General features: G+C 36.7%; 1 protein-coding gene and 1 long non-coding RNA gene across 2 annotated transcripts; one reads left to right on the top strand and one right to left on the bottom strand.

Moving 5' to 3' along the window:
• Nucleotides 1-2,402: 2,402 nt before the first annotated feature.
• Nucleotides 2,403-14,555, bottom strand: TNFAIP6 (TNF alpha induced protein 6). The gene is made up of 6 exons (XM_019737419.2): nucleotides 14,381-14,555; nucleotides 11,300-11,437; nucleotides 9,739-9,900; nucleotides 6,212-6,440; nucleotides 4,446-4,486; nucleotides 2,403-3,106 (listed from the first exon to the last, which is right to left on the bottom strand). Exons 1-6 carry the CDS (start codon nucleotides 14,472-14,474, stop codon nucleotides 2,940-2,942), a joined length of 831 nt encoding a protein of 276 aa, XP_019592978.1. The 5' UTR covers nucleotides 14,475-14,555; the 3' UTR covers nucleotides 2,403-2,939.
• LOC141572249 (uncharacterized) lies at nucleotides 6,458-22,618 on the top strand. The gene is made up of 3 exons (XR_012497555.1): nucleotides 6,458-7,645; nucleotides 9,399-9,471; nucleotides 21,359-22,618. It is a non-coding gene; the product is annotated as an uncharacterized LOC141572249 (long non-coding RNA).
• The last annotated feature ends 537 nt before the right edge of the window (nucleotides 22,619-23,155 follow it).

Raw genomic sequence — 23,155 nt, 5'->3', positions numbered from 1 at the left:
CCAATCCTGCCCTAAAGCCTTGGTTTGGGAGAAACGCTGTTCCAACTTCAGTGGAGCAACACCTCTCCTATCACCGAAGCTCCCTCTCTGGATTCAGACAACTGTCCCTGATTTTCCTCCTCAGGGGAACCTCCATCTATGGTGAATCACCATCCCTTGGGAGCTTCCCATAAGTCAACCCATACCTCTGTAAGACTCAAGGAAATGCCTCCAGCATCTCTCCCTTCTCTAAGTTTATACCTACCAAGAAAGCCATCTTTCAACCCAGTTCCCCTGACAGCTACCACTTCTTTGACAGCAAGACTCAACGTTCTCCAATCCTCTCCTCTAGATCAATCTTCGACAAACTCCAATTGGACCTTTACCTCCTCCCCACTGAAATTGCTCATCAAGGTCACCAATGATCCAATGATCTTCATATTGTTTAACCCAATGGCCATTCTCAGTACTCATTTGTAGATCTACTGGCAGTATTTACCACAATCGATCACTCTCTCCTGTTTGCCATGTTTTCCACTTGGCTTCTAAGACCCCAAGGGATTTTCCTCCTAATTTACCCTCTACTCCTTCTCAGGCTTCTCTGCTGACCTTCCTCTTCCAGAGCTCAGTTCTTGGCCTTCGTTTTGTTGTTGTTGTTTTTAAATCGATACTCATTCCACTAGTAGTTTATTGAGCAACACTTTATTTCTAACATAGTTTACTAATTTATCATGTTATTAGCTGTTGTCTCTCTCCCCCCACCAGAACATAAGCTCCCCAAGCCTAGGAATTTTTGTTCCTTTCATTCTTGGATGTTTCCCAAGTGTCCTGAACAGTGCCTGGCACATAAATTTTTAATTAAATTTAATTGGATGGTGACTGTTACCCCTCATATACAGAGTGACAACTATGACTTTTTCCTTCTAAAAAAAAACCAAAGTCATAAATCAACAAGAATAAAATATAAATTAATAAATATCTAAACTTTGAGAAATAGAGTGAAGATATAAAAAAACCATGTAACTGTGGTCAAGCTGCTCAATTAGTAAAAGAAAATAGGCTGGGACATAAGGAAACAATCCTATTCTTGCTTTAACTAGTCCAGGAACTTAAACTTCTCAACTTTCCAGTCTTGTCAGTAGCTGGATGCATATCAGAGTGAGACAGGTTAGTTAACATGTTGCTAGGTAGACAGGGGATCCCTGATAGAATAAACAAAAAAGAAGCCATATCCTGAAACTCCAGGACCTGGAATGTCTTCTTCACTCCAGCACAGAGACATGAGAATATGCCTTGAGGTTAATAAATTATCTCAAATCCCTTTTGGCTGGACAAAGGAGCAGATCTGATAGATAGGAATGGGTTATTTCACTAATCCCTTCAGGATGGGGAAGCAGGACAAACCTGATAGATGAATTCCATTAGAAGGCTCCAGCCCCCTTCCCCAAGCAGGCAGGGGAAAGTATAAAAGTAAGAGCTTTTGCCTCAGTCACTGGGCTTTCCAGTTTCGGGTACCCCCTCCCGCTCAGGAGCTGCAACCTCTTCTCCATCTTTTAATAAACTATCTTCCTTTACGACTCTTTGCTTCTCCCTGGTCCATGTGTCCATTCTTCCGCTTCACAAGACACGATCCTGGCCTACACCCAGAAATTGCCTGCAGATCCTACATCAAGGTCACTGTGCATTAATGCCTGGATATACATCCCATCCTCAGATGATCATCTGAATGACCACAAGAAGAAACTGTTTCGTTGTCCAGACCACTGGACATCTAAAGTTTACCATCTTGGGCAAACCCTGACACTAAGAATGCAAGACTGATTCTTCTTCAGAATGTATAATACTTTATACTATAAGAATCTTCAGCTTTTCTTTCTCCTTCAGAACACTTCTAGGTTTTGCTTAGCTGTGTTTCCAGATCGCAAACTCTAAGATCCTTTAATAAATCTTTGTCATTTATTTTGTAACAAAGCCCCTTGACTCTTTTTGAGGTCATTTGACAACTTGTAATTGGAGTATTCATCCTAAACATAAAGACAAAGGACTGCAGCAAAACCAGTAAATATGGCAGCAAACAAAATTTAACTTTCAGTACAATTAAAAGCATCAAAAAATTTAAACAAAACTAAATTACAATATATATGATAGACATGAAATGATATACCTAATATATAATGATTTCTTATAAATCAATAAAAGAAAAGATGAAAAAAGTTTTAAAAAATTAGTGAAATATGTGGAAAAATAATTCACAAAAGAAATAAAACTGGATGAAAAATACATAAACCAACCATCAAATTCAAACCACAGTGTTACGTCATTTTTGCTTATCAAAAAAGAAAGTTCTATATCAATTAATCTCTGACCCAGTAATTCCACTTCTAGGACCCTATCCCAAATAATCAGAGAGCTGTACACATGCATATGTTCAAGGATGTTTATTGAAGTAATATTTATGAAAACAACCTAAAATTCACATAATACAGACAGGCTTATAGAAAGCATGGAACAATTATATCATGAAACATTTTACAGCTATTCAAAATCATGTTTTTGCAGAATACTCAGTGAGAGGGGAAAATGTTTAAGCCGTGTAGTTCCAGGTTTGAAAAAAAAAAGATACAAAGCTGTACATAGAGCAGAACTTAAAAATTTCAAATACAAATACATATAGATACATAATATACACATATCACAAATCAAAAAATGACTGAAAGAAAAATACATAAATGTTAACACTTGTTATTTTTATGCAGTGGGATTATGAGAGATTTTATTTTCTCATTTGAAGTTTTCTGTATTTTCCAATTTTCTCAAAATTATCAGGTGTCGCATTCACATTTCAAAAAAATAATAAATAAATGTTAATAACAATAATAATAATAATAATATAAAAGTGAGATCCAAGGGCTTCTGAAAAATACAAACATAAATACTAAATGTCTCTTTTTTTAAAATTTTTATAAATGGCTAAATCTTCCAGCTAAAAAGTTTTTATTTCCAGTAGTAGTACTTGTATTTTTTCCTTGATTGGATTTCGATATAGGATCCACTGCTACATATTTGATTTGGAAACCTCCTGCTGTCACTGAAGCATCACTTAGAAACTTCAAGGTCATGACATTTCCTGGAAAGGAGAAAGATGCAAAAGAACAAAGATGTTACTCTCCTTCAATTTAGCTGACAAAAAAATGTCACATTTCAGGCTGCTTTTTCACTCTCCATCTTTTTTCTTTTCTCTTTAAGAGGATTCTCATCCCCCAACTACCTCCCATAGTTCCTAAGATGTCTTCTTTTAATTTTCTGTTAGCAGAAAATACGTTCTCAAGAAAAGAACAAGAGATAAACAAAAAGTTTAATAGGTTACCATTCCTAGGGAGATTGTAGCAGAGTAATGAATTAATAAGTTTTAAGCATTAATCATTCAAGAATTGAACTAGTAGTTCTATCTCTTGTAATAATGACACATAAATGAGAATTGCGTGCACTGCAAGGCTAGCGGGTGGGAGTAATTCAGCTTGTAGTATCTGAGCTTAAGGACTGTTTAGAAATTGCAAATCAATGTTTCTTTGTTGTTTTTAGTGGCATAAGCATTGTGATCATTTTATGACTTGGAGGAAAAATAGAGCAAGTAAAAATGTGAACTACCAATGCTGGTGATGAAAATAAAAAGGAAAAATGACATCTAAGAAAAAAAAGTTCTTAGCGAGAAAATAGCAGTTTGGGGCAATAGTAGTGGTATTGCTCATCGAAATAAATTTATGCTACCACAGGACATTTCTTGAGGTACATTTCATGTAACAAAGTCACAAAATAATTGGCAGGAGGAAAAAAATTTGGAAAACATTACCAATCATAGGTAGCTTTTGATATTTACTATTCATAATTAACATATTAAAAGCTCTGACATCTTCCCATAAAGAAATCTCTTTAACATTATTTAACCCAATGTTACCCAAATTCACTTGATCTTAGAGCCCTTTTCTCATGTAACATCTATTGAAAACATCTCACAGAACTGTGTTTTTTACAATTCTCCCTGGGGAATGCTGTACTAAAATAAAAATGCAATAAATATGATGTAAAATTTGTTCAGGGACAGAGGTATTTTAAACTTCATAAATTACTCCAATTCTTTATCCATGAAAAATTTTGGCCATTAATTACATTTTATGGAAATGATAAGCCACAGCTCTATTAATGGATTTGCAGATTCAAGATTACCTCAGACTGCATTTCCTGCAAATAACAAGTCTACAATTTTGTGCAATGAGTTGGCATAAATCTTTCTTTAAGTATAAACAAAGTATAACGTAAAATTCTTTGAATTTTACAAGCTAGCAATCTACATCTGTCCTCAGTTCTCTCAACTTTAAAAAGTAAATAGTGATAACTACTGGGTTCTTAACTTTCAATGACACTGAGAAAATAAATCATAGTTTTGCTCCTGAATTTAGAGCCATTACCTGTACTAATGATGTCTTCTGGAAGCTCATCTCCACAGTATCTGAAAAGAAATTTTTGAAAAACAGAGGTCACATGTATGAATATTATACAACTATTGCAAGTAGCTCTTACTGATAAAGTGCTTTATTTCCCCTAATGACTCATGTTCCTATTATTTTATGATGTTTTATTTTTTTTTAACTTGAATTAGTAAGGGAAGAGAGGTGTTAAAACATTGTTTAAAATAACTTCACAGTATTAATGAGATTCTTAAGAAAGGATATGTGGCATTTCTACTCTGTGTACCTACAACACTACTTGTGTAGTAAACAATTGGAATCTATTTGGAAAAATTTTAAAATTTGTTTTTGATTAATCTCATAAAGTTTTCTTCACAGTTTAAGGAGAGTGGATGTATGGTTGGCGGTATTAATATTTTAAATTCTAGAGCAGACTGAAATGTGGAAAAATTACATTTGACTTTATAGATAAAATACGGTTTGATTTTTATTTGAATCACGTCTTGAAAGGAACTCCCTTGCATATTATATAAAAGGGAAAGGTTTTTTTGTTGTTGTTGTTTTGTTTTTTGTCAGTTTCTCAAAAAAATCTATTCTAAAGGTAAATCACAAAATATAAATCCAATAAATAACAAATAGTCTGTTAAAAACCTTTTAAAAAATAATTTATGATTTTATCTAGGGCTGTAATTGATTTCTGAAACTAGGTTTAGAATAAAAACATCTTTTTAATTCCCAGGGTAGGAGGTCCAATCTTTCAAAAACTACTTTGTTTTTAATTCCTCCAACCAACTTTATTGTCTTCTTCAAACTATCTTTAAAACGTTTTGTATTTTTTTCTACAGCAGTAGTCTCAGCCAAAGAACAAACCAAGACAAAGCAAGAAACTCTTTCCCTCCAAAAACTGTTGTTCATTTGTCCAAGAAATGCCTTTTTCTTTGTATTTAATTACAGTTTCAAAGTCAACATAAAAACTATTGAGTCTGTCATTTTTAATTGTCCCAACTCTCATATTCCCTCATTAAATTACTGTGATGGATAATAGAGCATTGATAACTGATAGTCTACTCGTATAGATAGCTGGTAGTCTAAAATACATGTTGTTAAGTGGGAACCTGAATACATAAAACACCTAATTGTATATATTCTTTAATTTGCAATATTTTGTAAGGGGTTCAAAATTTAAGCTATATTAAAATTTTAGGGTGGGAACACAAAACTATTGTGTTCCAGCATGTTGAAAAACCAAGGGAGAAATATTGAAGAAAAAAAAGAAAGCTATGTTTAGGAAGATATTCATTGTACGTTTAGCTAAATTGTATGAGAGAAGGGGCTATATTTTGCTTATTTACCTTATATCTTAGCACAATGCTTTGTAACACAGGAAAAAGGTAACAATGACTGAATTTGTAATTATTTTTAGGAGCTTGACAGAAACTAGAACACTTAAAAACCCCAACAAATTTTTCATCTCATGTATCTTTCTTCCTCCCACTGTTGATCAATCTTGAAGTCTTTACAAATAGACTATTTAATTGTTATAATAATAATCAGAAAGCAGCTATCACTATTTTAATAATAAGTAGCAGTTGACTATGGTTTAACGTGCTAAGAAAAATCTTTGTTACAAAAGGATATGGTGTTGCAGGAGAGTAGAAATACTGGAAAATCAATCTATTGTAGGGACAGTTGGGGCAAAATTAAAGAAATAGCAAACAAAATAGCCAGTGTTCCTTTAACTTCCTGTATGGGAAAACAATATGTACCTTCCCACAAAGCCATGGATATCATCATAACTGTCATATATTTCAACATAGTCGGCCAAGCAAGCTGGGTCATCTTCAAGGTCAAAGTCCAAGAAACTCAAGTGAACACGTTGACCATACTTGAGTCTAATGTGCCAGTAGCAGATTTGATTATCATCATACTCATTTGGGAAACCTGGAGATTTAAAAATTCGCTTTGGATCTGTGAAGATACCACCACATTCTTTTGCTGAAATGGGGAAAAAAAAAAAAAAGATAAGAAAGCATTAGAAAAAAAATTCCTACATTAAAATGATATTCACATCTTAGTGTTCATCTGTTTATTACTTTTTATAAAATAGTAAAAAATGGCTTAAAATATAGCATCTATAGCATATAATGTATACTTATAGCTAAAGAATAAATGTATTTTTTCAGCAATAGTTGCTCAATTCTGTAAAATAAACACATGTTTGTGAACTTTAAAAAAAGTAAAATAGCAAGAAAAAATAGTAATTTCATTAATTTTGCTCCTGGTTGAATTTTTTTTGCTTCTTTTTGTCTTTTAAGCTTAGGATAGGATACACAAGTCTAATGTGTATACTTCCATGTGTGTTGACAAATACATACCCATGTTACTAACAGCCTAGTCAAGATGACAGGGATATTGTGTCCTGCGGTGTCCCCACTGTGTCTTTAGGGACTCGACTACTTAGAATAATGAGTCTAGTAAATTCCTTTTGGAAAATCATTGTAGAATTTCAGGATTGCAAGAGACCTTGAAGGTCACTCTAATCCAGTTAAAAGGAATGATTTATAATCATCTCTTTTTATTGGTTTTAAACTAAAACTTTAATACTCATATTTGAGGATTTGGTCAAGCTATTCATGTTTGTTTGTTTATTTTTTGTCATTTTTTATTTTATATATTTATGTTGTGTCATATAACCTGTTATAAGATCAAACAAACAACCTCTGCCAGAAGTAGTGATTTGAAGTATGACCCAGAGGGAAAGTTATGAAGGGGCCCTGGTTAATTTTAATTCCATATCAAGTAAGTGTCTAGTGTCTTAAAAAAAAATAAAAATACAACCTGGAAACTCTAAATTAATCTGAGTGGTGCTGATGGGGTAGCTTTCGGAGATATTTTTTATTTAATCAATTAGAGCTTTTCCCAAGAATATTCTCCTTTAACATAACTGTGTTTAAAAATTTTGTTAGAATCCTTAATGTCATAGACACTAGGGAAGCTTATCTCCCTCCAAGATAGAACAGCATCTTAGAAAAGCTGGGGAGTGACAAAAGGTCAGGAATATAGTCCAGGCTCTGTGACCACTCTGTATCTCAGTGTCTTCATTGGTAAAAGAAATATAATCGTGCCTCTCCTATTATTTCACCCACAGGATTATTCTGAGGACAAAATATAGAAGATAACTTAAGGACGTTATACAAAATGTAAGCTATTCTTATTGTATTATTAAAATTCATACAATACATAGTTTAAAAGTGTACATAAGTATGTACAGAGTCAGCTTTTGGAGTGACATGCTCTGTCCCATAACATCATCATTAGATTAGGAAAAAATTCAAATATTGAATTATTTTGGTTGTCTAGTTATATCTATTCAGTTCTCGCTTTTATGTTAGATATAGTTGTTGCCTCATCTCCTGTTTATTTGGAAAATGACACATTCACAAAGCTGACTGGGTCCTTGAGGACTGTTAATTGGTTTAAAAGTTTTCACATAAAATGCAGTCAACATCACGTCATACATTCAGAACTTGAATGAGCAAGTTTACTTCTAAACACTTCTTAAAGACCCTATTCTTTTGACTTCAGTCAGCTCTAAGTTGGTGATATTGAGTAACTCATAATTCTTGCTTATTTTTTCTGATATTGTTATGATGTTTTCATTCCAATTATTTTCAACGAGCTGTTCTTCTCCCAGTGCTAGTTCACGGGGTCCCCAGTCCCCCTCTGGTTAACCACATCCTAAATAATCAGCGTATCACTGAATTCAAAAGTAAGCTGAGAGTGGAGTAAGAACAAGTTTCCCAGGATTCTATACACATATTTGTAGAGTGAAAAGTAGTCAGCTTCTATGAGAAACAAAAGAAGCTTATAAAAATTTGTAGATTAAGGTAGCATTCTTACAAAAGGGCAATGAAGTACTGTAAGACCCTTTCCATTAGCACTTCTTCATTTCTCTAGACTTTGACTTATGAAAATGATGGGATAGATGCTCAGAGATCCTACGGTTCATTAAGCAAAAGAAGAATCAGAGAGTATTTTGGAAATAAAAGTTACTCTTGAGAGCTAAAAGAGAGTTGCCTGTATAAACAGGTTGAAGAACAAGGAAGAGAGGACGAGAAAGAGGGAGGAAAAAAAGATATATGAATGATTAACAATGACTAAGTATAGGACTAAATATATTATAGTACTGGATAGGCTTAAAGTATGTCAAAGTGATTTAGAAGTTACAGTCCTATATAAATGCACTGTATTTATTCGTATGTTGTCTCAAGTGGGACTAGGTGATAGCTCTAGGCAAAATTCTTTTCTGCTTGAAATACACATTTTGGAATGCATATATTGAGGGTTATATTGGTTAGTTAAAAGATGAGAAACTGTTCTCCAGTGGTTAATATCATTAAATAATAAATTCTATAATAATGTGCTAGAACTTCACTGTAACTTTCCTACTGTGTTATGCACTTTCTTCTGTGGTAGATCCAAATGGGACACCACCTGAGGATGTTTATGATCATAAACGTGAGAACAACTTTGTAACACATTGTAACACTTTGTAATATTATCCTGGAGGAATTACATCCAAAAAGAAGTCTATTTTTTTTTTTCTCCTGGAACATGAACAAAGAATAACTCTTTATAGTAATAATAATGAGTTAGTTTTTCTCTTTAAAGTTTTCCTAGCTACTATCAACAATGCAAAAAGAATATGAATAAAATTATACTATATAATAATAACTAGTGTATCCAATATATAATTGTTAAAACAAACCTCACAGTTGCTTAGTTTGGAAAGTTTAAGAATTTATGTACAAACATAAATCAGGGAGTTTGTTTTTTCTCTCTCCTTTTCCCTGTTCTATCAAAGGGATAATTTTGAACAGCAGTATCACTTTATTGTTTTAGCTAATTAATGGTGACAAGTTCATAATCTGCTTTTTTTCCCTTTGTGGTCAGGAAGTTCCCTGGCACAGGAAAGACCTGAATTCACTATCTTACCTGCCTACTAATTTTGCCTGTTTAATTGGGGGTAAGTTACTTAAGCTCTTAAACACTCAGTTTTCTGATTTCTAAAATGGGTATAACAATAACTCCTTGCAGAGTTGTGAATATTGAGTGATGGTGTAGATGAAGGAACACAAGTCAGTGGCACATGACGATCACTCTATGAATGGTACTTATTAATAATTATCTTCACTGAATTGATTTATCTCTGGAAGAAGCTACTTCTTTTTAACAACCTCTTAGTAACACGTAACTGTTTTTGCAAAGTATAAGATGATTGTTTGTAACAAACCATGTGGGTTGTAGCAATAGGCATCCCATCTTTCACTCCTGTTGAGACGGACTCCGTAATCAATAATACCGGTTTTTCCAAATCCACAGTTGGACCCTGGCTTCACAATGGGGTATCCAACTCTGCCCTTGGCCATCCACCCAGCAGCACAGACATGAAATCCTGCAAGAGAATGAAAGGGCCGTAGGCTTAAACTTGCTCAGCTGAGAGAAGTTCATTCTAACAAAGATGGCTCCTTCTAAACAGTGACAGTTTCTTAGCTGCCCAAATCCAGCTCATGTAAAAGGGGAAAAACTATTCTCTTAAAATATAAAATAGAATTGGAACACATATAAAATATAACATCTGACTTCTACTAGAAAATGACATCTTACTTGAAAAAAAAAGATGCAGATGAATTAGAAATCATAATACCATGGATATGCAAACAATCCAAGTTCAGAGCTGGCTTCTTTTCTCCAATGAAACAATTTTTTTTTCAAATGATAATTTAATTAATTTCTATTTCCGGATCATTAAAATATTGCTAATATTTTAAAAAATATGAAGAGGGATAAAAACACTCATACATTTCAAACAGAACCTCAGGCCTGTCTTTCTTGCTCAATGTGGAGGCTGCTTACATATTTGCCAGTGCCATCCAAGAACAATTTTACTAGAAGTCCAGGGTGGCTAGTAATGGCTCTGGCCTTTGTATCCATCGCCCTAGGTACTGTCACACTGAGCAGTTACCTGGGGAGACTTTGCAGCATTTTAGAGAACACCTTTATTTTTGTAGAATAATAGTATTAGCTTTGTCAGGGATTTTTTTTATCAGCAAAGGGGTTTCTTCAGTGGAGAAGAGTTCCAAATGGGCATGGCCTGTGGCTTTTCCTGGAAGTCCAGGAGAGATGGTAGCAGCCACCTTTTTTCAAATAAAGAAAAACATAGCACTATTTGTTTCCAGTTAATTACTGGGTTTTCCACCATGTCTCCTGACATTATCTTTCCTGTTTCTTTTTCCTGTCATCTTACAACTTGTTTATCCTCCTTCTCCTCATAGCTTTTGATCCTGAAGTACAAATACATTCTCACACTTAATGTAAAAAAAAAAAAAAAAAAAAAAAGGGAGGAAAAAAAATTGAAAAAACAACAACCCCCAAACCACTAAGTTCAATATTTCTTCTACCAAGTAAATTTCCTTATAAGACTCAACATATAGTAACACCATTTAACAGTTAAGGAAACCCATAATCAGAAGTCATGAAGAGACTTAGTAGTATTAAAAATGAATATCAGTGGCATTAAAGTTAATGAGGAATTTAAATGATATCGAGATAATGTTTTCATTTCTTTTGGCTTACTTATTAGCTCATACTGGGTTGTGACCCCCAAATAAGTTGCTATTAACAGTACCAGCAATTTCCCACTATTTCTAGGCAGAGAAGATGGGAAAAGCTGGAGGGCTGAGATGTCATAGGGGCTTAGAGAACTGTTAGCAGGGATGGAAAGAGAAGTCTTATTATTAAGGGGTTACATGAAAGGTGTGAAAAAGAAGGAAAGTCAATGTCAAATCAGTTACCAATTTTTCTGGCTGCCTCTAGCTGCTTGTAGGTGGCGAGTCTGCCACCTTCATATTCACACACCGCCTTTGCCTCCGTGTAGGTGAGCTTGTATTTGCCAGTCCGCGCTTCTCTGTGGTACACGCCCGCTGCTTGTTCTGTGAATTCACAAAATGTGGTAAATGCACTATTATTCATTCTTATGGAACAAGGGGAATTTTGTGGCCTCAGCTGGAAGATTACATCAGCTACTGTTCTTGCCAAAGGGTTCCCTGGGTCGGCTGCCTTGGGTAGCTAAGTTTTCAATATTAGAAAGCTTTGGGGGAAAAATATGAATGAGGGAAATTTTAGGGGAATCTGGAGACACAGACAGAAACTTGAGGCTAAATTATGTTTCTGAACTGATAGCCTGAAAGAGGTTTTTTTTCATTTGTTTCTTTTTAAAGAGTTTTTAGCCAACATTGTATTTGGAAAAGTAATTAATAGAGGGGAAAAGGAGGTGAAGGCAAAAGAACCCAATGAAAATGAATCCATGATGTAGGCTCACAATGATGGAGAAAAATAAGCCATAATATCCATTTGAGGAAAATGACTAATGCAGTATAATTGAGAATTTAGTAAACATATCAAAAAGTAAGGAAAAGTTTGCAGGAATCCAAAGCAAACAGATACTGCATTAAAGAAAAGACAACTAGATTCAAACACAGCAGATCAAAATCTGGGTACCAGTTCCTAAGTACTTTATCTGTTTTGTCTTTTTTAGTTCACATTTGTTCCCAAAATATTTTAAGTGGTGTTAAATCATACATGAGTTGTCTCCTAGTAGATCAGTGTTTAGATGGACTGTTTGAGTTTAGAGTGCATTTTGCCATGGAAACAATGTGAAACGATTCTCAGGACAATAATCGTAGCATAGCTCTAATAGTTCTGCGCTGAATGTCAGATTGTGGTTCAACTTTTACACCCTGACCTGTGCAATCGGCCACTATCAAGCCCATTTCCAATGAGAACACACATTCCTTGGCGTGCAGCGACATGAATCCAGCAGTGTTTGAAATATGGTTCCTTGCTGTCCTTCCCAAGCTGAAGTTGACCCTGCCACAGTTCAATGGGAGACGCTGCTTGGCATTTTCTTTGTTTTTCTGGACCCCACATGATCCTCCTCTCATCCACTATATGGTAACGGTCCATCCGAAGGACCTTACTCAATCTGATACTTACAGGTCAGGAAGCACAAGGAACATCAAAGTTGTTTTCCCCTGTGAAAGTCACCTACTGCCCAAGGCCTCTCCACATGGTAAAGCCACATTAACTAAACTTGCACTAGTTTCCAATTTGGTTGTTTTGAGCATGGACCACTAGGTGTTTTGTTAGGTGCTGTGTATCAAGCCCTGTTCTCAAGCAATTTGGACACTAGTGCAAACGCAGACGGTCCCCGATTTACGATGGTTCAACTTATGATACTAGAGTTAAAAATAAACCTTAGGGACCCTCTATTTCAACCTACTCATTTTACCAGTGTGTATCTGAAACCAAGAGTTTAAATAAAGCGCCTTGTTCTTGAGAGTGGCTACCTAGCAGATTCCTGCCTTCCAATCCAGCTCTCTTTCCTCCTTAAATAGTTTCTTATACTATATTCACCTAACCAACTGTAAACAATTTGTGCTAGGCTGACTGGTCAATAATTTGTCCCAGATTGAAGCAATGTGCAATTACCCCGAGCCTTAGATTTGCAGCATACTATTAACAAACATTTGGGTTTCCTCCTCTCTACCTCTAGAAGAGAACTTCTATTGTCCAGGTTTATATTTTTTGTAATATACAACATCACTTAAAAAAACAACAGCTCCAGATTATTTGACCATTAGAGAGTTTTGCAGCGTTTCAAAGTTCATCCATATGGGTTTAATTCTTACTAGCTTCATGACAATCTTTTTCATTTCTAACAAATAATGTGTGTATTTCCTAAGTTTGACGGTGTACAGTGAAAATAAACAGAGACTTGTTCATTCCTCTGGTAAATCCCAGGCCCCGTCTTGGCCAAATGGATCTCACTGTTCAGCATGAAACTAGTTCACTGGCTCAAGCTGAAAAAAGAGGCAGCATTGCAAATCGAGCTTTTAATGAAATCCTCATGGCTACAGTTATTACCAGAGAGAAACATGCTGAAAAGGAAATATTGTACAACTGTGTGTTGTTTAGCAAGCATAAAACCAGGATGTAGGTTAATTTTGCTTTCTCTTTTTTCTTTATTTTACACAAAAATCCCTCAATTTTCTTCTTGAGAAATTCAAAAAAATGTCACTGTCAAACACAATAATGAACATAAAGCAATATTAATTGGTATCCTGAAAATTAAAGCATTGTATAGAGTGCTATAAGGGGTGTTTTGGGTTTTCAGTATTTGGCTTTTTTGGTCTCTTGTTTATATTCACAGTAAGGCCCATGTTGTTTTCTACATCTAACAAAACAACAAAAGAATCTCTTCCTGTCTAACAAAAGAGGTAGAAAAGTATTTATATGGATAGCTTGAACAAAAGAAATCAAAGTGGTAAGAATGCATTCAGAAATACAAGACTAAAATTTTTTTTTTCTGTATTACAAGCTGGCTTTGTCAAACTAATCAGAAGATATTTGGAAAAAAACAAGATCTATACTCTAGGTCAGAATACATGGAGCAATAATTATAAAACTATTGATTTTCCAACTTACCTGTTATGATTTTGTTACCTGCTATGAAATCTGACTGCAAATGCATTGATATAAAAACAAAATAGTATATTGGTGTTTTGTTAAAGAAACATTCCCCACGTTATACCACCTCATCTGCTTTAAAATTTTTAAAATATATTTCTTATGGAATATAAATATTAACATCTTTCTACTGAACAATTTACGAAATGCTATTTTTAAATTTTAGAAGGCAGGAACACTTTTAAAGAAAAATGATACATGCATTCCAATAGCTATCTTTCCTAAGCATTTTCATTGAAAATATGAGGCTTGAACAGAACAGAAAAATTTACTGCTTTGAATCACTTCTCTATGAATTCAAAGAAGTGGCATTCCCAACAACGAGTTCAATGAGAAAAGTTTCTTACCAAGCCATATGGAATTATGAAAAATTCCATTCTTGAATCCCCATCCGTGAGCCTCTTCCCACAGCAAGACAAATAGATAAATTAAAATGATCATATTTCAGTTGTAAGGGAGTAATAGCCTATTAGGGGATGCTCAGGAGAAATTCTCAGAGCAGAGGCTGAAATGTGACTGAAACATCTGGTTTCCACATCTTTTAAATGGTTTTTTCAACTGTGAGGTCAGCAAGTACTCTCCAATGGCATTTCCCACTGTAGAGTTACACAATTAACTCAGTGTCTGAAGCAAATCCTGACTCATTTGCATTGGCAACCGCAACTAAGGATATACAATGATCATCTACATTCTATAATTTACTTACTTGGGAAGGGATTCATTAATTCTGTCCGTCACCGACACTTTTCTATTAGGAAGTTTGTGTAACTTGGTGCAGATTCAGCAGTGATCAAAAAAAAACAACACCCCAAACAACAAAAAACTTCTGTAGGAATTTTAAGAAAAACCCTGAATGTCTAATTTGTAGTAAGTCAATTAAGCACTAATCTTGAACTTGACCTTGGTAATGTTACTTTAGTTTTCCCTAAACATTACCAGGCTTGTATAGAAAATGTAAAACAAAAAGTGTGCACAGTTTGGCAAATCGTAAACCATCTCCAGTGATGTGGGGTTTCTTTACCCTCTGTTTGCGTTTGTCCTGGGGAGGGGGGTCTGCTGCAGTCCTTAGTTTATTGTGGTTAGCAGGTAAATACATCACCTTCCAGAAAAGTAATTCAGTTTCAGAGCTTTAGGACATTCCAGCAGCTATTCTAACACAAATTTCCCGAGGCCACAAATCCTTGAAGCTTTGGGAAAAAGGTGGATGGGTACTTAGTCATTGTGTTAATAAAAATATGGTCCTAGCATCCCCAAACCATTCTAACTTTGAAGATGATCGCAATAACAGGTAATAATTATAGTAAATTCACCATGTCTTAAAATATCCCAAACGTTCCTCTCCTTTTGTGTAGGGTCCTTCAGTAACATTTCTGGTGATATCCCCACTGCTCTTATGCTAGTGGCATTTCCTGTTTATTGACAGCCAATATTTTCAGCTTTTGCGTTTTCTTGAAGGTCATTCTTTTCTACTTAGTGTCTCATCTCTTGCTGCCTAACTGCTTCCCAATTTCTCCGATTATGTTCATTTCTTTCATACTTTCTTAGTTCCTCCAGTGATATTGGAATCCTGTAAAAAAAGCCGACTTTCTGGCCACGCTCTGGTCTGAAGTTAGCCTTGAATCTCTTAGGCATCACTGCATTGAAAAGCACAGGCTTGCCCTGGGCTTATCTCTTTCTCGAAAGAGCAGTCGTACGGGTATAGGCTGAGAGTACAGAATTTACTGGATGCTCACTGAGGTATGCACAAAGTTAGTAGGGTTCAAAATCTTTATTTGGGGCCCAGGCAAATGAGACATGAGGGAATTTTATCCCAGTCCACTGATAGAGTTAGACTGTTTTAGTGTGGTGCAAAAGAGGATATAGTCAGCTCCCTTTTTGGTGGTGTGACCATGGAGAAGACGGGCATGGCTGTCAAGAACAGAATGAATAGTTGGAAGGAACAAAATGTGGTATTGTTCTGGAAAGTGGAACTGTATGAGTATTTTAGGTTTGTGGTTTAGGAAGTAAATATAACTCACTTGCGCAAGGCTACACAGCAAAACCTTCACAGCCTTCCCCATTCTTTGCCTGATCACAATTTCTGGCCATACCCTCTCTACATCGCTACAAAGTATCCAATGTCCCCCAGTTCTTATTCATCAAAAATTACTCTCAGGAAAAGGTTGGAAATTAATCTTTACTTAGGTCAAATAACTAACAACAGATACCTATCTTTGTTCATTTGCATTTTAATGAAGCTCCAGGTATCACGGGGTATGAATGTTCAACTTGTTTTAACATGAAAATTTGTTTATTTAATTGTTTTTAAAGATTTTATTGGTGAAGGGGAACAGGATTTTATTGGGGAACAGTGTGTATTTTCAGGACTTTTTATTGGGGAACAGTGGTGTGTTTTTCCCAGGACTACTCATCAACTCCATCCAAGTCAAGTTGTTGTCCTTTCAGTCTTAGTTGTGGAGGGCGCAGCTCAGCTCCAGGTCCAGTTGCCATTGTTAGTTGCGGGGGGCACAGCCCACCATCCCTTGCAGGAGTTGAACCGGCAACCTTGTGGTTGAGAGCACGCACTCCAAGCAACTGAGCCATTTGGCCACCCGGGAGCTCAGCTGCAGCTCATTGACTTCATTCTAGTTGCAGAGGGTGCAGCTCTCTGGCCAATGTGGGAATTGAACCATCAGCCCTGTTGCCCAGAGCCCACGCTCTAACCAACTGAGCCACCCATCAGCCCAACATGAAAATTTAATGATTGTTTTGATGGATTAACACAATCCAGGGTGGAGGATTTCTTCCCCACCCCCCAACTCCCCATGCAGAGGACAAACATTTCCCCTCACTTCTGTACAATGTTTGGAAACCCTGTCCTTATCATCTAGCAAATAGAAAATGGTACCTAATTATGTGGGCTCTGGTTTTGAGGGGGTGTTCAATTCTACTGTGGAAGAAAAGAGAATGAGGTTTTTATATGGAAAAGATACAGTGGGTGTGGGTGGGAATCCAGGGGAGAACAAGAGGGAGAAGAGGAGAGGAGAAGCAGAGGGGGTGCTGCTTATGACTTGCCTTGGAAGTTGCCTAAGATAAGTAAACAGCCCTACCCAACCCCTAGTACACAATACCCAGGATGTGTCTGAGGAGTTGAGAGAAGATACACTGATGAAAGTTCCTTTCAGGGGCTCAGAAGACTCTCCCAGTCAAATGCTCTGCCTTCATGGGTGAATGTCACTCTCCCCAAAACCCCCTATTTCTTGATCTGTTGGGCAGGGTGTACAGTGACTCCTTTTGCACATGCCAATCACTGGCTGAAAACCCAGCAAGACTGTTTTTGTTGTTGCTGTGGTGGTTGCTTTCCCACAATATTCCAATGCCCATTAGCCTAACCATCTACTGAACACCTAAAGACATGGTGGGGAGAACTCCACATCTGGTTTGGGCTAAGACTGCTCTGAACAAGCTGAAGATCTCCTAAGCTGGCACAGTGGTTTAGTGATGTCAGTATTGTACAAACTCTCTAAACAAGTGAGACTCTAAAGTAGAATTTCAAACATCTGTCAGACAACAACAGGAGGAAGCATTTTAAATTCTTTTAACATTTTTAATTAATTTTTTATTGAGGTAATATTGGTTAATAACATTTCAGATGTACAATATTGATATCTGTATACTCTATTGCGTATACTCACGACCAAAAGTCTAGTTTCACTCCTTACCATGTATTTGACTCCCTTCCCCCAGTTCTTCCCATCCACCCCCTCTGGTAACCACCATTCTGTTGTCTGTATCTATGAGTTTCTTTTTATTTTGCTTTGTTAGCTTTTTTTTGGGTTATTTTTTGTTTTATATTCCACATATGAGTGAGATCATATGGGTTTTGTTCTTTTTCGTCTGACTTACATGCTCAGTCCCTGCTGACAGGGAAAATATATGGGAAATATCAGATAGATGTGAACAGATGGGAGAAAGAGGGAGAGAGGGGAGAGACACAAGTTCTAAGAAATCACATATCTGATTATACTTAAAGACTAGATTTGAATAGCAAGATATTGTAGGAAAGTGAAATTTTATGGCACACAGTATGAAACCATAAATTATATCATTTATTGATTGTATTTTGTAATCTTGGAAAGAGAAAGAAAATGCAAGAAGAGAAGGAAAGGAAAGGGTGGAGCTCAGTGAATTACAAAATGTGTCCATAGAGGACATCTTTACGAACACTGCCAGTAAGGCCATGAAATTAATAATACAGGAATGCTCCACCCACTGTAAGATCTCCATAGGAACCAGGATGGGAATAAAAGCAAAATAAAAAATAAAGCTCATGATTTGATACAATTGGAGAGAAATCCCGATGCATGGCGTAGAAAAAGTTTAAAGAAATGAAATATGTGATAGTCCACTCATTCATTCAATAAATACTTAAGACTTTGAAGTAGAATGCTGCAAATGTTACAGGGCCAGGGCGCAGGATAGAGTCTATATAGTACAATGGGAAATTTATGGACAAGTGAAACATTTAATTATTTTATATCAAAAACTTTAAAAAAGTGATTATGACACTGGATAGAATAATGTGCTTTCTAGTTTATGAGAGAACACATATTAGAAAGAGATCTGAAGCTGACATCGGACTTCCCATATATGTGGCGTGATGGTCATCGGTAATGGCCACCAAGTATTTCTGGTTCTGACCCTCTAGCAGCACAGTAACATTGTACTCCATGGCCCTCTGTGGTTTGCTGGGATCATGTGATTATTCTGGCCAATGACATGTGAGCAGAATGTATACATGTTATCTTGGAGATGAACATTTGATTGCTGATACTCCAGAACTCTCTTTCCCCTGATGAAGGGAAATATTTGCAATGGTGGCTGCTCCATCACCTGACTCTCTGACTGATACCTGATGAGTAAAATATCGACCTTTATTGTTTTAAGTCACTGATATTTTGAGATTGTTCATTACTGTTAGTATAACTTAATCTGTCCTAATTTAGAGTAAGCAGTGAGTTCATATGGATATTAAAACAAAGGATGACTTCAGAAGGTTGGGGGATCTAGGGATATTCAGATGTGAAAGTTACAACAAAGAGGAAAAAGAGGAAGAAGAGAAGAAGAGAACAAGGAGAAGGAGACAACGATAAATGTGCCTAATATTCTCTCTCTCCCCCCACTGCACCTCCTTACAACACACAGCTCCCTGATAGGTCTCTGATTTGCCTTCTAAATTTGTTTATCAGTATTCCCCCCTATGCATTCATTCCAATCAAGCTGTTCCCTATGCCTTTGATTAAATTAAATCTTCGCATTGTTTTGTGTCTCCTTCCACTCATCATCCCTTCTTTTGGTACAACAGGTGGGGTGAAAGGAAGGAGAGGAATGAAGCCTTCTCCTAGATCTTCTTTCACCACTGTTACCAAGCATCACTAGTGAGAAGTCTGAGGCTTCATTATTGATTCCTCTCTTCTCTCACAAATTTCATCCAATCCGTCTCCATGTCCTTTGGTCTCTAGCTCCAAAACAAAATGGTGGTAGAGATTGTTAGATAATTACCCAACCAGGTTCCCTTACAGTAGCCCAGTCATAGACTACTTCTCTGCCACTTTTGCAGTATGTGGCTAGTTAGTAGGGTGTAGGTTAACCTGACGTATAAATGTTTTGAGCAAACCCATAGAAATCTCCCACAGGTGGTCACTTATTTGCCATCTGATTACTGAATGAGGAGGACTTTCATGGCCCTAGTGGAGAGTATACTGAAAAGGTACAAGGAGCCTCATTCTCTATGTGACCACAAAACAAAATTCCAGTCAGAAACACAAAACAAAATTCTACTGGGATTTACTTGTTACCTCAACTAATACCATTATATTCAGTATATTATAGTAGTCCCCCCCATCCTTGGTTTCACTTGCCAAGGTGTCAGTTACCTCCAGTCAAAAAGAATAAATGGTCCAAAAATATTAAATGGAAAATTTTAGAAAAAAACAACTCATGTTTAAGATGCACACTATTCTGAGTAGTGTGATGAAATCTCACACTGTCCCTCTCCATCCTGCCTAGAACGTGAATCATCCCTTTGCCCAGGGTATGGACACTCTATGCTTCTTGCCCCTTAGTCGCTTAGTAGTCATGCTGGTTATCAGATTGGTCGTCAGAGAGAAAGACACCACATTCACGTAACTTTTATTACAGTATGTTATTATGATTGTTCTATTTTATTAGTAGTAATTGTGTTCATCTCTTACTGTGTCTAGTGGATAAACTATTAAAGGTATGTATATAGAGTAAAAAACAGACTCTTGCTCCCTACAAGTCATTCTCTTCATAGCAGCCTGAGTGATCTTTTAAAAGCGTAAATCAGAACTTGGCACTCGCCTGCTAAAAAGCCAACTTTTCCTGTGGCACTAAAAATAACATCAATCTTCTGATCTTGGTTTCTAAAATCCCCCTTCTCTGTTTCTTGTCCACGTCTTCAAACCCACCCACCCTGCTCTAACTTGCACATGCCAAGCTCATTCCCACAATTGGTATTTTGAAGTTACTATTTCCTTTCTCTGGAATGATCTTTCCCTTCATCTTCTTTCTTATACTCGTATCTCAACTTAATTACTACCCTCTCAGTGGGGCCTTTGTTGCCCAATTTAAAGTGGCCTCCCATCACTTTCATTGTAGGATTCTATTTTTTTAAAGGCCACGTTTATTGAGATATAATATACAGACAGTGAGCCACCCTTCATAAGGTGTACCATTCTATGAATTCTGACAAATGCATACAATTGTGGAACCACCACAAATAAGATGTAGGACATAACCATCACCCCATAAAAGTTCCCTCAATATCACCTTAGTTTAAATCTCTGCATTAAGTTTATTGCAATGTAATAGTCTTTCTGGTCAACGTATGTATTCATTTATATTTTCTCTCATTTGTTTGTTTTATTATTTGCCATCTACTAGAATAAAGGACCTTATCTTCTGGCTTACCTCTGTATCCACAGAGCCAAAAATAGTACCTGGTACATCATAGACTCTGAACAAATATTTGTGGCAGGGAGGCAGGGAGGAAAGGAGCGAAGGAGGAAGGGAGAATGGACTTCTTTGAGTCGCTATGTTTTCATATGTCCAATGAGGATATGTAATAACATCCCTTTTACAGTACTTGTGAGGACCGCAGGAGATGTTGACTATAAAAGCCCTTAGCGTCATGCTGGCATTTAGTTGTGTTTAGTATGTAGATTTCCTGTTCCATTTGAAGCCACTTTACCAATCTTCTTTGGCTTGTTTGACACTTTCAGTAAGACTGGTCTTATTTTTCTTTTTGCAATCTTATTCTGCAGTGTTGCCCTCCACCGATCCACGGCTTCTCGCTCACTAGTGTCAATTCTTCAGGCCAGCGTGGTCACTGACCTTTCTCAGCAACCTCCCTACTAGCAGAAGAGAGAAGCTTCCAGGTTCTTTCCTGCTCTGGCCAGTGATTACACGTGTTTGTTTTGCAAGACCTACAGTGCTACATAAGGAGCGAGATAAGGAATTCTCTGTTGTCTCCGTCTTTATGGCTCTAATGAGTCAGCAAACCAAGTGGCTCACCTTGCTGTGAGGTTCCGGAGTTCTCTTAAGGATTTACTCCCCCATCTAAGCTCTTTTCAGTGCTCAACCTTGGCCCAAACCTCCAGGGAGTCAGCACCCACACGTCAGCCTGACATCCTTTTCTGAGGGAGCACTTCCCACAGCAGATGTTTCACTTAGCTCCAGGTTGCAGTCATCAGATTTCCTATGGCATTACAGTGAAAACGCTTTGTCACTATTCTCTAACTCTCATCTCTAGGGACTTTTTCCGCATACACTGGAGGGAGACCTTTGTTTGAATTCTTCTTAGCCAATTTGTGTTGGGACAAAGCTCAGAGCACAGATTTTTGGCTGTAAGTAAAACAGAGATACATCAGAAAATACACAATTTCTTACGAGGGTGTTCACGCTAACGTTGTGTATAATAAGACAAATTAGAAGCAACCATGATGTCAATCGACAAAGAAATAATTAAATAAATGATGGTTTGGCTATATCATGGAATACTGTGCAGCAGTGCAACGAATTAGAAGGAAGAATTCCAAGATTCACAGGGGGACATTTTTCAATCAGTATTATTCAAGTATTTAAATGACAATGTAGTTCCTGAGTCATTAAATTAATCTAGAAATTAAAAAACACATACCACAACTTACTTGATCTGTTATCTAATTTGAAACCTGGGAGAGAGCTCGGGCAGTCTCTTTCTAATTCTCTCCTGTAGCGGGTACACCCTCAATGTCAAAACCAAGGCCCAGAGAAATGAAACTGTCTTGGCTTGTCAAGGTCATATTTATCAGAATCTGGACTAAGGCCAGAATCTGTTGACTCCTGTTCACACATCATTAATAGACTCAACATGTTATCTCCTGGAGAGGGGCAGTGGGGAGTTTTCTGGAAGCCTTTACACCTATCTAATGCCCTGACACTGCACAGCCAAGGCTGCAAGATAGTGATGGCCCTGGGATCACAGGGAGGCTGGTGCATAAATCACGCTGTAGAATCCTTAAAAAGGAAGATGATAGTGCATATAATTGGATGAAACATGGTAGCTAATCACCATAAATGCACTATCAGTTGGATTCTTTAAACAAAGAATTATCTTGAAACAGTGTGAGTATTTGGATGAGATAAACTTGCCAGGGCCAAAAAGTTCCAAGGAAAGGGAACCATGCCTATGGAGGTTCAGAAACTGAAACAGCCTTTCTTCCTATGGAGAATAGCAAGTTCTTCCACAGAACTAGGGAGTGGGGTATGGTAGGAGAAGGGGGACTTAGTCGGAAATGAGGTCAGAGGAAAGCACAAGCCAAGTCTTTGCAAACTTAAGGAGTTTGAATTTTATTGTGGAAGTTAGCAGGTACCTCTGAGGGGCAAATTAATTAAATCAATCTTCATGACTTATCTCAAGAGTCTTCTCTTGTTCATAAACGTCTGTGACTCCTTGGACCAGTTAAATACATTTATTTGAGAGATTAAGGGCAGCAATCTGCTTTAAAGGAAGAGACTTTTTAATCCAATGGCAAAATGTGTGTGTGTGTGTGTATGTGTGTGTGTGTGTATTACCATAT

The sequence above is a fragment of the Rhinolophus sinicus genome, linkage group LG01, assembly GCF_036562045.2.
Source record: "Rhinolophus sinicus isolate RSC01 linkage group LG01, ASM3656204v1, whole genome shotgun sequence".
Taxonomy (NCBI): Eukaryota; Metazoa; Chordata; class Mammalia; order Chiroptera; family Rhinolophidae; genus Rhinolophus; species Rhinolophus sinicus.
The sequence above is the reverse complement of the archived record's forward strand: the minus strand, read 5'-3'. Positions and strand labels throughout refer to the sequence as shown.

What these genes read in the sequence shown, in the direction of transcription:
- TNFAIP6 (XM_019737419.2), bottom strand. Translation starts at nt 14,474, where the DNA reads ATGATCATTTTAATTTATCTATTTGTCTTGCTGTGGGAAGAGGCTCAC. An exon ending in AGAGGCAGCCAGAAAAATTG is followed by an intron (nt 9,901 to 11,299) that starts GTAACTGATTTG and finishes ATTCTCTTGCAG; the next exon opens with GATTTCATGTCTGTGCTGCT. An exon ending in ATCCATGGCTTTGTGGGAAG is followed by an intron (nt 4,487 to 6,211) that starts GTACATATTGTT and finishes ATTTCTTTTCAG; the next exon opens with ATACTGTGGAGATGAGCTTC.